At 33.7% G+C, this 15,385-nt stretch overlaps 1 protein-coding gene across 1 annotated transcript in view; it reads right to left on the bottom strand.

The window, feature by feature from the left end:
- Positions 1–425: 425 nt before the first annotated feature.
- LOC127541231 (uncharacterized) overlaps positions 426–15,385 on the bottom strand; it is a 152,214-nt gene continuing 137,254 nt past the window's right edge. Inside the window, exons 8-9 of the mRNA XM_051966439.1 lie at positions 9,227–9,337; positions 426–967 (exon numbers count right to left, since the gene is read on the bottom strand). Coding sequence (XP_051822399.1) covers positions 856–967; positions 9,227–9,337 — 223 coding nt within the window. The 3' untranslated portion in view covers positions 426–855. The remainder of the gene's footprint in view (positions 968–9,226; positions 9,338–15,385) is intronic.

The following is a 15,385-nucleotide window of genomic DNA, read 5'->3' as shown; positions in this document are numbered from 1 at the left end:
GTCAGGAAGAAGAGTGATTGGATTCTATAGGATGTTTTTTTTTTTCCAGTCCCTCTTAATTCTTCTGCCTTCTTTCTATTGATTATTCCAATTTGTCTTGTCAATATTTGTTTGTACATAGTCATTTGTATATGATCTCTCCTATTAGATTGTAAACTCTTCAAAGGTAGAGCTTAATTAAGACATTCTTTGTATCCTCAGCACTTAGCACAGGGCCTGGTACATGTATGGTAGACAATTATAAATGTTTCACTAAAAATGATTAGGTAAAGAAAAACAAATGACAGTGACTAAAGTTGATAATACCAAATACCAGGGTTTTTTTTTTTTTTTTGAAAAATAGACAGATGTTGTGAATTAAACTATTGTACTTTATTACTGTTTTATATTTTTGTCTATTATAGAAACCACACATTAGTACATGATTGAATATATAAACATTCTTCAATGTATTTTTTATTATGTACAAATGTCTTCATTCAAAATCTTAATTCAGCAAACAGTGATTAAGCACATTCTATAATCAAGGTATCATGCTAAGTTTTGGGTATAAAAACTAAAGTAAGAAATACAAACCCTCCCTCCAAGGAGCTTATACTCTAGCAGATTAGATCAGAAATACATAAATAGGCAAGGAAATTACATATAAGAAGTACAAGAGATCATTATTAACTGAAGGAATCAATTCCAAGAGCTCATAACTGAGTCTCTTGACTACATGAAGCTAAAGAAAATTTAAATCTTTACCTTAAATGGAAATTTTCTTATGACTATGATCTTAGACCTTACATCTTCAATGAAGCCCGATGAAAAATAAAATCCATCATCACTGGAATTCTACTTTCTCATGAAACATTAACAGGTAGAGGCAGAACCATCATGAAATACTTCTACTCTTTTATAAATGTCTTTTATTGAGCTCAAGTCTGGAGTGATATGGCAGCCATAGAGATGCAGCATCTTCAGTCTAAAGGAAAAACATGATTTATGTGAAATATGGAAAGTTAAGCTTAGATATGAAATACAAGGATGTTCTTGAAGCATGAAAAGTATTTAAAGCAAACTGGATTATTGGCTTATGTTTCTCAAAAGAGAGAGAGAAAAGCAGACTTGAAAAGGATAGGCACAAAACTGAGCCTTTTGGCATATGCTGAAGGAGGACGACTAGGGAATGACTTAGTTGTGGAATCTAGCATTACTCTCCATGTAAGCAAGAAGAAGGGAAAGGTGATATGATCCTTACGTATAAATGGAACATAAAAGTGGATGTGAAAGGAGAAAGAGGTTTCCTTTACTGATGGGAGCATAGAATGACTTTATGCATTATAGAAATATTTCCTTTCCAAACATCTCCTGTAGCCCAAAGCCCCTCCACACAATCAGATCCTCCTCTTCATTCTGTGATAGCCAAGTAGGGTCAACAGAACAGAGGGGGAAACTGAGGCCTACTAAGAGTGGTAGACAAATAAAAACAGTGCTGATTTCAGACCAATTTTTCTTTAAGATTTTTTAAAAATCTTAATTAGGATTTAGCAAGGGTTGCTAACTTTAGGTGCACAGATAAATTTCTAAAGCAGATCTGCAAATTTGGATGAAGAAAAAAATTTACATCTTTGTTTTTACTGAACTCTTAAGATTTAGTTTTTCCTTCAATTATTTAAAAGCTTTATTCTGAGGAGTGCATAGTATTCACTAGATTTCTAAAGTGGTTCATGATACATAAAAGTTGATCATCATATAGTATTGTTCTTGAAGTATATAATGATCTCCTGGTCCTGATCATTTCACTTAGCATCAGTTCATGTAAGTCTCGCCAGTCCTCTCTGTATTCATCCTGCTGGTCATTTCTTACAGAGCAATAATATTCCATAACATTCATATACCACAATTTATTCAGCCATTCTCCAGTTGATGGGCATCCATTCAATTTCCAGTTTCTAGCCATTACAAACAGGGCTGCCATAAACATTTTCGCACATACCGGTCCCTTTCCCTTCTTTAAGATTTCTTTGGGGCATAAGCCCAGTAGTAATACTGTTGGATCAAAGGGTATGCACAGTTTAATAACTTTTTGAGCATAGTTTCAAATTGCTCTCCAGAATGGCTGGATGTATTCACAATTCCACCAACAATGCATCAGTGTTCCAGTTTTCCCACATCCCCTCCAACAGTCAGCATTATCTTTTCCTGTCATCCTAGCCAATCTGAAAGGTATGTAGTGGTATCTCAGAGTTGTCTTAATTTGCATTTCTCTGGTTATAATGATTTGGAGTATCTTTTCATATGGCTAGAAATCGTTTCAATTTCTTCATCTGAAAATTGTCTGTTTATATACTTTGACCATTTATCAATTGGAGCATGGCTTGATTTTTTATAAATTAGAGTCAATTCTCTATATATTTTGGAAATGAGGCGTTTATCAGAACCTTTGACTATAAAAATATTTTTCTCAGTTTATTGTTTTCCTTCTAATCTTGTCTGCATTAGTTTTGTTTGTACAAAAGCTTTTTAATTTGATATAATCAAAATTTTCTATTTTGTGATCAATAATGATCTCTAGTTCTTCTTTGGTCACAAATTCCTTCCTCCTCTACAGGTCTGAGAGGTAAACTATCCTATGTTCTTCTAATTTATTTATAATCTCATTCTTTATGCCTAGGTCATGAATCCATTTTGATCTTATCTTGGTGTACGGTGTTGAATGTGGTTCAATGCCTGGTTTCTGCCACTCTAATTTCCAATTTTCCTAGCAGTTTTTGTCAAAGAGTGAATTCTTATCCCAAAAGTTGGGGTCTTTGGGTTTGTCAAACACTAGATTATTAAAGTTATTAACTATTTTGTCCTGTGAACTTAACCTATTCCATTGATCAACTAGTCTATTTCTTAGCCAATACCAAATGGTTTTGGTGATTGCTGCTTTATAATATAGTTTTAGATCTGGTACAGCTAGGCCACCTTCATTTGATTTTTCTTTCATTAATTCCCTTGAAAGTCGTGACCTTTTGTTCTTCTAGATGAATTTTGTTATTTTTCTAAGTCATTAAAATAGTTTCTTGGGAGTCTGATTTGTATAGCACTAATAAATATATTAGTTAGGTAGTATTGTCATCTTTATGATCCAATAATAACCTATTATGATCAACATATCCAAGAACAATTAATATTTTTCCAATTGGTTAGATCTGACTTTTTTGTGTGGAAAATGTTTCATAGTTTTGCTCATATAGTTCCTTACTTTCCCTTGGCATATAGATTCCCAAATATTTTATATTATTGGCAGTTACTTTAAATGGAATTTCTCTTTGTATCGTTGTTGGATTTTGTTAGTGATATATAAGAATGCTAATGATTTATGTGGGTTTATTTTGTATCCTGAAACTTTGCCAAAGTTGTGGATTATTTCTAATAGCTTTTTAGTAGAATCTCTGGGGTTCTCTAAGTATACCATCATATCATCTGCAAAGAGCGATAATTTGGTTTCCTCATTACCTACTCATACCTAACTTTTCTAATATTCTACTTATGTCTTTAACTTCTTTCTTATTTGCTTTGTGTTTTGATTTATCTAATTCTGAGAGTGCACTATTATAGTTTCATTGTCTATTTCTTCTTGCAACTCTCTTCACTTCTCCTTTAGGAATTTAGATGCTATACCACTTGCTGCATATATGTTTAGTATTGATATTGCTTCATTGTCTATGCTACCGTTTAGCAAGATATAGTTTCCTTATCTCTTTTAATTAGATCAATTTTTGCTTTTGCTTGACCTGAGATAAGGATGGCTACCCCTGCTTTTTTGACTTCACCTGAAGCATAAGAGATTCTGCTTCAGCCTTTTACCTTTTCTGTGTATGTATCACCCTGCTTTAAATGTGTTTCCTGTAAACAACATATTATAGGATTCTGGCTTTGATCCAGTCTGCTATCTGCCTCTGCTTTATGGGAGAGTTCATCCCATTCACATTTATGGTTAAAACTACTAATTCTCTATTTCCTGCCATCTTATTATCCCCAGATTATGCTCTTCTTTTTCTTTCCCCCCTTAAGCCTCTCCCCAGTATTAAACTTATGGGCACCACTTGCCTCATGTAGCTCTCCCTCTTTAGAATCCTTTCCACGCCCTTTGAATCCCTTTTCCTTTCTTATACCTTTTCCTCTCCCACTTTTTAATGAGGTGAGAGAAGTTTCTCTGTAAACCAAATATGTCTAATATTTTCTCTTTAAGCCAAATCTGATGAGAGTAAGGTTCACACAATGTTTCTCCCCCTCCCTAAATTCCCTCAGATAGGATAGGTTTCCTTAGCCTCTTCGTGGGATGTAATTTCCCGCTTTTTATCTCCCCTTTTCCCTTTTTCAGATACTATCCCCTTTCCACTTCAACATCTCTTTTTTGTATTATAACAGTAAAATTAAATTATACATGTACTCTTTATGTATGTCCATAACAGAAATACAGTTCTCAAGAGTTCTTTTTATTTTTTATGCTTTTCTTGAATCCTGGAGGTCAATTTTTTTTTCTTTAGTTATGTTTTTTTTTTTTTTTTTCATTAGGAATAAATGTAATTCACCTGTTTCATTGAATGTTATCTTCTTCCCCGGAAAAAAATGTTCAGCTTAGCTGGGTAGTTTATTCTTGACTATATTCCAAGTTCTTTTGCCTTTCAGAATATCAGATTCCAGGCCCTTCAGTCCTTTAATGTAGAAGCAGTTAGATCCTGAGTGATCCTTATTGTGGCTCCTTGGTATTTGAATTGTTTTGTTTTTTTTTTTTTCTGGCTATTTGTAATATTATTTTCTTAGTCTGATAGTTCTAAAATTTAGCCACAATATTCCTTGGAGTTTTTTATTTAGGGGTCTCTTTCAGAAGGTGTTTAGTGAAGTCTTTTAATGCCTATTTTACCTTCTAATTCTATTATATCTGGGCAGATCTCTTTGATGACTTCCTGTAAAATAATGTTTAGGCTCTTTTTTTATCATAATTTTCAGGAAGTCCAATAATCTTCAGATTATCTCTTCTAGATCTATTTTCTAGGTCTGTTGTTTTTCAAGTAGATGTTTAACATTTTTTTTCCTGTTTTTTTCATTTTTTTAGTTTTGCTTGACTGATTCTCGATATCTCAACGAATCATTCATTTCTATTTGTTCAGTTCTGATTTTTAATGAGTTATTTTCTTCATTAGCTTTTTTTAACTTCTTTTTGTATATGTCCAATTGAGTTTTTAAATGAGTTGTTTTGCTCTATGGATTTTTTTCTATTTCACTTTTTTTTTTTTTACTGAGTTATTTTCTTTTTCCAAGTCACAAATCCTATTTTCCTGGGAGTTCTTTATCTTTTCCAATTCACAAATTCTATTTCCCTGGGAATTCTTTATCATTTCCAATTATCATTTCAGGAAGTTGTTTTATTTTTCCACTTTATCAAATTGTTCTTTTAATGAGCTATATGCTTTTTCCGTGCTCTTTTGCAGAGCTTCTCTTTCCTTTCCCCATTTTTCTTCTAGCTCTCTAGTTTTGCTCATATAGTTCCTGACTTTCCGTTGACATATAGATTTCCAAATATTTTATATTATCGACAGTTACTTTAAATGGAATTTAAACTGTTGGATTTTATCATTAATTCTAGGAGAGCCTTGTGTGATGGGGACCAGATTACATCCCACTTTGGGATTTTGTCTGGAGACTGTCTGCTGTTAGTCTCCTGGGGTTGGAAACCTGCTCTCTTTCTGTATAGAAGCTATCAATAGTTAGAGTTTGCTTGGCTTTTTTACTCATTTTTTTAAAAGCCCTTAGGGTTTGCCTTCAGGGCAAGGAGGCTACCAGCTTCCTCTACAGAATAGGAATAGATAGATGGACAGTAGCTGTCCTGCAAACAGGTTGCAAAGAGTGCCAAGCTGCAAAAGTGCCCTATGAAGAGTCCTGTGGCCAAAGTGTCACTGCCCTGGGAAGACCGTGCTATGAAAGTTCCATTGCCCTGGGCAGAGCCACCCTGGTGTGCAGAAATGTGGCTATCCTGGGCAAAAGCCTCGCAGCTGCAGAATGCAGCTGCACATCTGTACTGTGGTCTGTGCTGAGTTACTTCCAGTGCTGGGTGGGTGTAGCCAAATGTTATTAAATTCTGGTGTTTTTTTGGAGTACACTCTACCTTTGGAGTTTGTGTAACTTCTCTGCTGATCTACTGCTTTGTGACCAAAGCAGAGCATCCAACCTGTGGTAGAGTCCTCCCTACAAATTCTCCACCCATGGAGACCACACCCTGCTTTGGTCTACTCAGTGTGCTAGCCTTTGTGTTTTGCCTCCCTGCTGGCCTCCTCCTGCCTTATCAGGACAAACCTTTTCTGTCAATCTTCCAGATTATCTTCAGTTTGTAATTTGTTGTATTCCCAATATTGGTGGATTTTACCAGTCAAGCACTATTTCAGAGGGTGAATTTGGTAATTAGTAGTGAGGGTAGAAGGGGAGCTTAGAATGAAGCATGTATCCTCTCTGACATCTTGGCTCTGCCCCTATCAAGAACCTTTTGAGGGAGAGAGAGGTAACATGCTTTTGGAGGTGTTTTTTCAGGAACAATGTAAATTCTATAATAAAATTGTGCTTTTCTTTCTATTTTCCTAGCCATTATTTCTCAGCCTCTTCATTAGATCATGACTCATAGCATACTCTCTAGTTGTGGTTTTTCTCTCAGGCTTTGTTCTGTTGTTATTTTTTCCCCTATATACTCTTTTTATCAGCTCTCATAGATTCAATGATCACTTACAAGCAAATGACTCCTAGATAAACATATCCAATCTTTCACCAAATGTTATGGAAAAATTCAGATTATATATTCCAAAGGTATCTCAAACCCCCCTTATCCAAAACAGAAATATCTTTCCCACAAAATTTTTCCTTTTCTGAACCTCTCTATTTTTATTAAGAATAATAAGTAACTAACTAGGTGGGGTTGACAAAGAAAGACTAAAGTATAGATGGAATTACTCCCTATAGCAAGCAGGGAAGGGTACTGATGGGGGACCTTATAGTCCCACTCATTGTGGAGGTCCTGGGTAGCCCTATCTTACTATGTCCAGTCAGAGATACAAGTTATGTAAAACCACTGAGGTTAAATTTCCCTTAGAAATCTGTCCATGACCCATGCCATCTTTGCTGAACCCTTTTTGGATTAGTCCGTCATAGTGTTCTGCCTCATGGTCTTTCTTCTCCTCCTCCCTGTGTCTCGTGGTATCTTTCCTCTCATTCTCCATGCCTCATGGTTCTTTCTTCTCTTTCTCCTGTTCATAGCTAACTCTTTTAGGATACTAAATCCCTTCATGGAATTAACCTGCCAGTTAAAGGCAGTATTTCTTTTTTCCTGGCTAATTGTGAGTCCACTAGGAAACTTGGTTTTTACCATTGTTAATTACTCTATGCTCTCCCAACTCTATTTCATATTTACCATTCCTGTGTCTATTCTTTTTGGTATCTTTTCATTTTGTCTGTAACCTCTTCTCTTAAATATTTTTGTCAAAGAGAATGGCCATTTGAATTCTTCACATGAACAAACTCCAACATCTGATACTAAGCCCTAAACACATAATTTGCAATTTTACACACATTAGACAGTACCACCTCTCTCCACTGCTTTCCCCTCATAAGGTCTTTCTTGATCTCCCTAGATTTTGATGATTGTCTCCTGGTAATTTTTTGCAATATATTTATTTTGTATTTACTTCTATGTGAATACATTGTTTATTCCCTCTCTATCCTGACAATACTTAGTCCTTAAAGGCAGGAACTTTTTCATCTATGTCTTGATTTTGTCACAGGGATTACCATCCATGATCCTTGGTTCTCTAATTCCAAACTTAGAATTCTTTTACCATTTGTTAGCCTTTAAGAGAATCATATCATATTTGAAAAAAGAGAGGAGAGAAAAAATTTTAAATTAATGCTTTTACAATTACAACTGGCTAACTTGAATTCACCTTCTAATTCTGCTAATTGCCTTGTTTATTTTGGCTTTTTGGCCTAATAAATTATACTATTCCATTTAGGTGAACTTTATTAAACAGAGTTTCCACTTGTTGAAAGATTTTATGTTTCCAAAAGGGACCTAGTTAGTTTTGTGAAACAATTTATACATTATACTCATCAAACAAATTCAACTAGTCTATAATATATGAATATATTAATAGCATACCTGAAACAAATACTATTAATATTATTGATAATAATTAGGATTTATATAACACTATAAAATTTACAAAGTATTTTACATATGCTAACTCATTTGATCATCCCAATAAATTATGAGGTAGATATTATTACCCCCATTTTACATATGAAAAAAAACTGAGGTTGAGAGAATCTAAGTGACTGGTCCAAGATTACATGGCTAATAAATGTTTCAAGAAGGACTAAAATTTAGATCTTCCTAACTCCAAGTTAAGAGTTTTCTCTAAAGTACTACCTACCTGTTTGATAAAACTTTTGGAAATTAGTGATGAGTTAAAAAGTGAATTTTAAATATCTCTTTAGGAAATTTAATTTCAGAAACATGAAAAAAATGTTTAGCAGAATCTATAATTGTTATATAGTAATAAGGATATACAGCAATGTATACATTTTAAGTAAAAACAATCATTGAAATTCAAAATATCTTTCTAACATTTCTCTTGCTCAACAATGTAGTGAAGTGAAAAAAAATTGTATTTTCAGAACAAAAGCCTGTTTTGGGATCCTAAGTTCTATTACTTAGCATGTAAGTGACCATGGACAAATTATAAACTTCTTAGGTTTTGATTTCATCTCTAAAATAAAGGAGCTAGACTAGAAAATATCTAAAATCCCTTCCAGCTTTACATCCTATGATTATATGACAAAACCAGCATACTTATGAAGATTTTTGAGAAGGAAAGAAAAAGAAATCCTTTCTGAACAGTTTTTAAAAATACACAAAACTCCCAAAATCAATAAGAAGAGAGTTCTCTATTATCCATTATGTCATATACTCTTCAGCTGTTTTCTGGAAAATGTTTATGTATTTTTGAACAATAATTTACCATGAAACAGAAAAAGAAAAACAAAAGGAAGGTAAATCAACAGGCAACAAATTCATGGTTTGTTTTAGGTTTTTTTTTTAATTTAATTTAATTTTATATTTACATATAATGAATATTTATAAATTTTATCTATATATATTTATTTTATTTTAAATTTATTTTTATTTTTTAAAAAGTTAAGGTCTTACCGTGTGCAATTTTTGCAAAGCTTTCTAATAGCATCCAAGGTGATTTCCTTGCAGAAACTGAGTTTTAGACACTCCAGTGTTCCATGGCAATAGCTAGCCAATGAACTAACCCTAGAAATGAAGAGATCACAAAGGGATAAAGGAACGCAAATTAGTTAGGAAGCCAAGGCCAAATGGGCTTTTGTAGCTACTTTCATGTAAACAGTTATCTCAAATCAAAAATTTTATATTATTCAACTAAATTTAATGTCGCTCTTATACTTTCCTATCTTTCTTCTAGTTATTCATTATTTCTTTTTTTTCCTGCTTTCCTTATTTCTAAGTTGAGAGGACAGAAGCTTCTCTTTATATCCAATATGCATAATTAAATCCCATACAAAAATAACTTTTACATGGAAATTAAACAGAAAGAGAAAAGGATCTATTTTGGTTTTTGCATAAGACTAACTCTTAAGGGAAGCAATAAACTGGGAAAACATTTTTACATTCAAAGGATCTGATAAAGGCATCATTTCTAAAATATATAGAGAATTGACTCAAATTTTTAAGAATTCAAGTCATTCTCCAATTAATAAATGGTCAAAGGATATGAACAGACAATTTCCAGATGAAGAAATTGAAACTATTTCCAGTCTCCAATCACTATTGATCAGAGAAATGCAAATTAAGACAACTCTGAGATACTACTACACACCTCTCAGATTGGCTAAGATAACAGGAAAAGATAATAAAAATGTTGGAGGGGATATGGGAAAACTGGGACATTGATACTTTGTTGGTGGAATTATGAATGTATCCAACCATTCTGGAGAGCAATTTGGAACTACCTCAAAAAGTTGTCATACTGTGCATACCCTTTAACCCAGCAGTATTTCTACTGGGATTATATTCCTGAAGAGATCTTAAAGGAGGAAAAGGGATCCACATATGCAAAAATGTTTGTGGCAGTCCTTTTTGTGGTGGCAAGAAACTAGAAACTGAGTGAATGTCCATCAATTGGAGAATGGCTGAATAAGTTATGGTATATGAATGTTATGGGATAATACTTTTCTGTAAGAAATAGGATGCTATAAGAAACAGCAGGATGATTTCAGAAAGGCCTGGAGAGACTTACATGAACTGATCCTAAGTGAAATGAGCAGAACCAGGAGATCATTATACATGGCAACAAGACTATATGATGATCAATTCTAATGGACATGGCTCTCTTCAACAATGAGATGATTCAAACCAGTTCCAATTGTTCAGTGATGAAAAGAGTCATCTACATCCAGACAGAAGATCATGGGAACGTAGTTTGGACCACAACATAGCATTTTTACTCTTTATGTTATTGTTTGCTTGCATTTTGTTTTCTTTCCCTGTTTTTTTTTTCTTCTTGATATGATTTTTCTTGTGCAGCAAGATAAATAACTATGTATACATGTGTTGGATTTAACATATATTTTAACATATTTAACATGTATTGGACTACCTGCCATCTAGGAAAGGGGGTAGAGGAAAGGAGGGGAAATTTTAGAACAAGGAGGTTTTGCAAGGATCAGTTGTAATGGGCTGAAGCTCGAGTTGATGCACTGAGGTCCCAAGCACATGAGGCTAAATAGTAATTGGACTATACTCTATTAATAAATATGCTTGGAGAAAAAATGGCTCCTACCCACTCTTTGTGCAAGTCCTGATGTGTTGTATAGGAAATGACGATTTTGGTGGGTGGAGGCTGAGGGGGCAGGAAGAGAGGCAGGGAGGGACTGCTGGCTGGCTTCTTGTCACAACTGCTCACATTGCTATCGTGATCTCCCTTCACCTCTGTTGGCTGGGTCCTCTTGCAGCTGCTCACATTGCTAATCCTTCAACCTCAAAAAGAATAAAGATTGAAGATTTTCCCTTAACCTGAATTCCTGACTCCGGCTGATTTTAAAATACATGGTCATCACAATCAGTGTTGAAAAATTACCCATGCATATGTTTTGTAAATAAAAAGTTTTAATTAAAAAAAATTTTAATTTTTTAAAAGACCAACTCTTAGTCTTATTTATTAGTTCAATAGTTTTCTCACTTTCAATCTTAATACTCTCTCCTTTGATTTTTAGAATTTTTAATTTGTTATTTATTTGTTGAATTTTAATTTGTTCTTTGTCTGGCTTTTTTAGTTATATCCCCAATTCATTAATCTCCTCTTTCACTATTTTATTCATGTAAATATCTAAAGATATAAATTCCCCTCCTCCCCAGAACTGCTTTGGCTGCATCCTATAAGTTTTTATATGTTGCCTCATTATTGTCATTCTATTAGATGAAATTATTGTTCTATAATTTGTTGTTTCACCCATCATTCTTTATGATTAGATTATTTAATTTCAAATTAAATTTTGGTCTACTTTTCCATAACCCTTTATTTCATGTAATTATTTTTACTGCATCATGATTTGAAAAAGATATGTTTATTATTTCTGCCTTTCTGCATTTGATTGTGAGGTTTTATACCCTAGTGCATGACCAATTTTTGTGTAGGTGGCATGGACCATTGAGGAAAAGGTATTCTTTTCTATCCTTATTCAATTTAAGAGAAAAAAATTTAGAGGAAAAGTGTTACTTTAAAATCCTTAATAGTCAGTTAACAAGCCTTCTATGTTCCCAGCATTGTGCACTGGAGACTAAAAAGGTAGATGAGGACAGATGAGAAGGACTTTAAAAATCCAAAAGAGAATTAGATATTTGATTTTGAAGAGTAGGGAGTCACTGGAATTTATTTAATGTAGATCATCTGTTGATTAGGCAGTGATATATGAATTCAAGACATCACTACTATAGTAAAAACATTTTAAAGAGTTTGGAAGATATATGTATATGTTCTTCAAATTGTATTTATTTATATATTTAAGTGTTGTATTTCCAGGATACAAAGCTCCCTGAAGACACAAACTATGTTGTATTTTTGTGGTCTTAGTATTTGAACATAACAGGTTTGCTAAATGAATGAATGAATGAAATTTTTGAGAACTTAATCAAATACACATGAGGTTGCAAAAGGAAAACAGGTGAATATGTCTGTTTAGTAAAATCTTTTTTTATTGTATTTCTGACTGAAAGAAAAACTTAATTCTAAGTGTTAATCTAAGTTTATAATCACAGTGTTCATATTCTTAGGTAAATATGTTAAAAGTGTTAAATCTATGATGTCTTTAATTACTATTTATTCCATTTTAATCATGAATTATTCAATAGTTCATTTCAAAATCCTATATCAATCAGATTTTCAGATTTCAGTATTATTAACAGATATGTAGGAACAGGATAAGAAAGAAAAAGGAAAATTCAGACTAGAGTCAAACTGAGTAGAAAGTGAATCATCAGATACAAGAACTGGGAATAACATAATATTCAAATGCTGTATGAAAATCCACCTTGACAGTGTCAAAGGAAGAATAATAATCTCTTCTACAATGAAATGTAGAAAAGATCCATATAAAGGAAATATTAGGAAACTAATAGCATATTTCCCAATAAATTGTGGTAAGCACCAGGGATATAAAGAAAGGCTTAAAGATAGCCCCTAATCTCAAGGAGCTCACAGTTAAAATTAGTATAATTACTATTGTTTGATGTTATGGTCCTACTGTATATTGCCATGGTGAAAACATACTTGGAGTATTGTATTTTAATGTGGATGCCATGTTTTGTTTTGTATTAATATATAATAGTTTTTTTATTTTTTCGAAATACATGCTAAGATAGTCTCCAACATCCTTCCCTGTAAAATTCTGTGTTCCAAAATTTTCTCTCTTCCTCCCCTTAATTCAGTAAGGCATCAGATATAGATTAAATATGTACATTCTCTTAATATTTGTCATGCTGTGTAAGAAAAACCATAAAAAAAATGAGAAAGAGGGGAAAAACAAGCAAATGACAAAAAGGTGAAAACATTACGCCTAAATCCACACCTAATCTCCATAGTTCTTTCTGTGGTTGCATTTGATATCCTCCATCTGAATTTCATTGGAATTGCCTCAATCACAAGTACTGAAAAAAGCCAAGATGACCATTATGTTGGTGCAAGGAATCAAAATTACATGATGTAGGAATCAAGTAAAAGAATGGAATATTACATCCTAAAAGAGGAAAGTGATTAGAGGCAAAATGATTGTATCTTCAAATATTTAAAGGTTGTAACATGAAAGGAGGCAAAGTGTGGCAGAATAGCAGAATTAGGGTATTTGGGGAGGAAGTTCCAGAAATGAAAGTTTAAGCATGATGTAGGAGAAAATTACCTAATAATTAGAGATATCCAGATTACAAGAGGTAGTGGATTCCCCATCCCTGGAAGTCTTCAAATAGAGATTAAACAAACATTTCTCCAAAATGTTCTAGAGGAAATTTCTACCCAGATATAAGTTGAAATGAATGACTTCTAAGTTCTCTGCTAACTCTGAGATTCTATGATATCAGGAATAAATATAATGACACATGTAGATTCAAAAAGTCCATTGCACAAGAACAAAGTCAGGAAAGCAATATCACCAGACACAGTTTGGAAAGAAAATATATTTGAATAAACTATAAGCCTAATGTGAATCAATAATGGGTTATGTGATGTTCTTGTTCTTCTTTATAATAATAATCGTTCTCTTTGGGGGAGAAAGCGGGTTTCTCAGGGAGGTTTTCTGGAGGCAGCCTTAGTATCAGTTCAGATCAATAATTACCCCAAACACAGTCAGGTGCTGAAAGTTCAGATCTTTTATTGTCTCCAAAATAGCCCGGTTAGTTGAGGTCTCTCTCTCTCTCCTTGGTTCTAAGAGCTCTTGCAGCTTTGTCCTTTGCTTCTGCCTCTGCTTTCTTCAGCCTCCAAAGCTAGCACCAACTTGAATCTGTCTTGCCTCCAAGAGAGGGCTTCTGGCTCTTAATCTCCCAGAGTGCTCCTCTCTGACCCCAGTCAATGTTCCGAAGTAAAACTCCTCACTCAGAAAGGGCTTCTGGCTGAACTCACTTGACTCTCCCCTCTCAATCTAAATTCAGCTCCACTCTTCATGTAATTCAGCTGAATTCTATCCGAGAGCTCTGTTTGTTTCTTATATATGAGAGAGAGGAATTGTGGGATACAAGAGAGAGGGATTATGGGTTTCTTCCCAGAGTGCTCTCTGGCCCTAAGAGCTTCAAGAGAGGTGTGAATTCACAAAGTTACACAGTTTACTTTGTGAATCTCCCATACTTGTGTACTCCAATGAGTAAAGGTTGTGAACACAAGCATTGTATCAATTAGTTCTATTTAGTACCTTGTTTCAGATTCTGGCCCAAAATATCTCTTTGTAAGATTAGATCAATAATCTATCAACTCTAATTTGTAAAGATTCCAACAGGTTATGCTTACCAAAATAAGTTAAACTGCATTGAGAATGAGAAAGAATCCAGGATAAGTAACGTGAAAAGCTAGTACCAATCTGTCCTTGTGAGATCACATCCAAAGTTCTATTCCAGAAGCTACATTTTAGAAAGATCATTGGTAAACTGGAGAGTGTCAGAGGAAGAAAGTTGGGATAGCCAAAGCATCTTGAGTTCATTCCAAAGATAGATCAGATGAGGAAACTAAGAATGATTATTCTAAAAAATAAGACTTAGAGAGGGCACAATAGCCATCTTCTAATATTTGAGAGATTAGAAGAAGCCCACAAAGTAGTTTTTGGATTTCTCTGAATAGTCTTGAAACCTTGCATGGATGCTGAAAAGAAAGAACCTTACATTTGACTTAAGGGGGGGAAAGTTCCTAAAAATTAGAGCTATTCAAAAATGGAATGGATTAACTCAGGAGTATGTGAGTTCCTTGTGGCATCTAGGTAACACAGTGGATAAATAGGGCCAGACCTGTAATCAAGAAGACTAATCTTCCAATTTAAATATGGCCTTAGGGACTCACAATATGTGACCCTGGGCAAGTTACTTACATTTCATCTTCAAATGGAAATGATAATAGCATCTATCTCTCAGGGTAATGAGAAAATATTGGCAAAGTATTTAACAGAGGGCCTAGAATATGGTAAGTGCTATCTAAATATTAGCTATTATTGTTGTTGATATTATTTCTTCTCAATAGAGATCTGAATGCAAAGGCTAAAATGACCATTCCAAATGTTATTGAAAGGAATTTTGTTTCTGTTTGGGTTAGAA

Source organism: Antechinus flavipes, chromosome 1, assembly GCF_016432865.1.
Source record: "Antechinus flavipes isolate AdamAnt ecotype Samford, QLD, Australia chromosome 1, AdamAnt_v2, whole genome shotgun sequence".
In the NCBI taxonomy this organism is placed as follows: domain Eukaryota; kingdom Metazoa; phylum Chordata; class Mammalia; order Dasyuromorphia; family Dasyuridae; genus Antechinus; species Antechinus flavipes.
The sequence above is the reverse complement of the archived record's forward strand: the minus strand, read 5'-3'. Positions and strand labels throughout refer to the sequence as shown.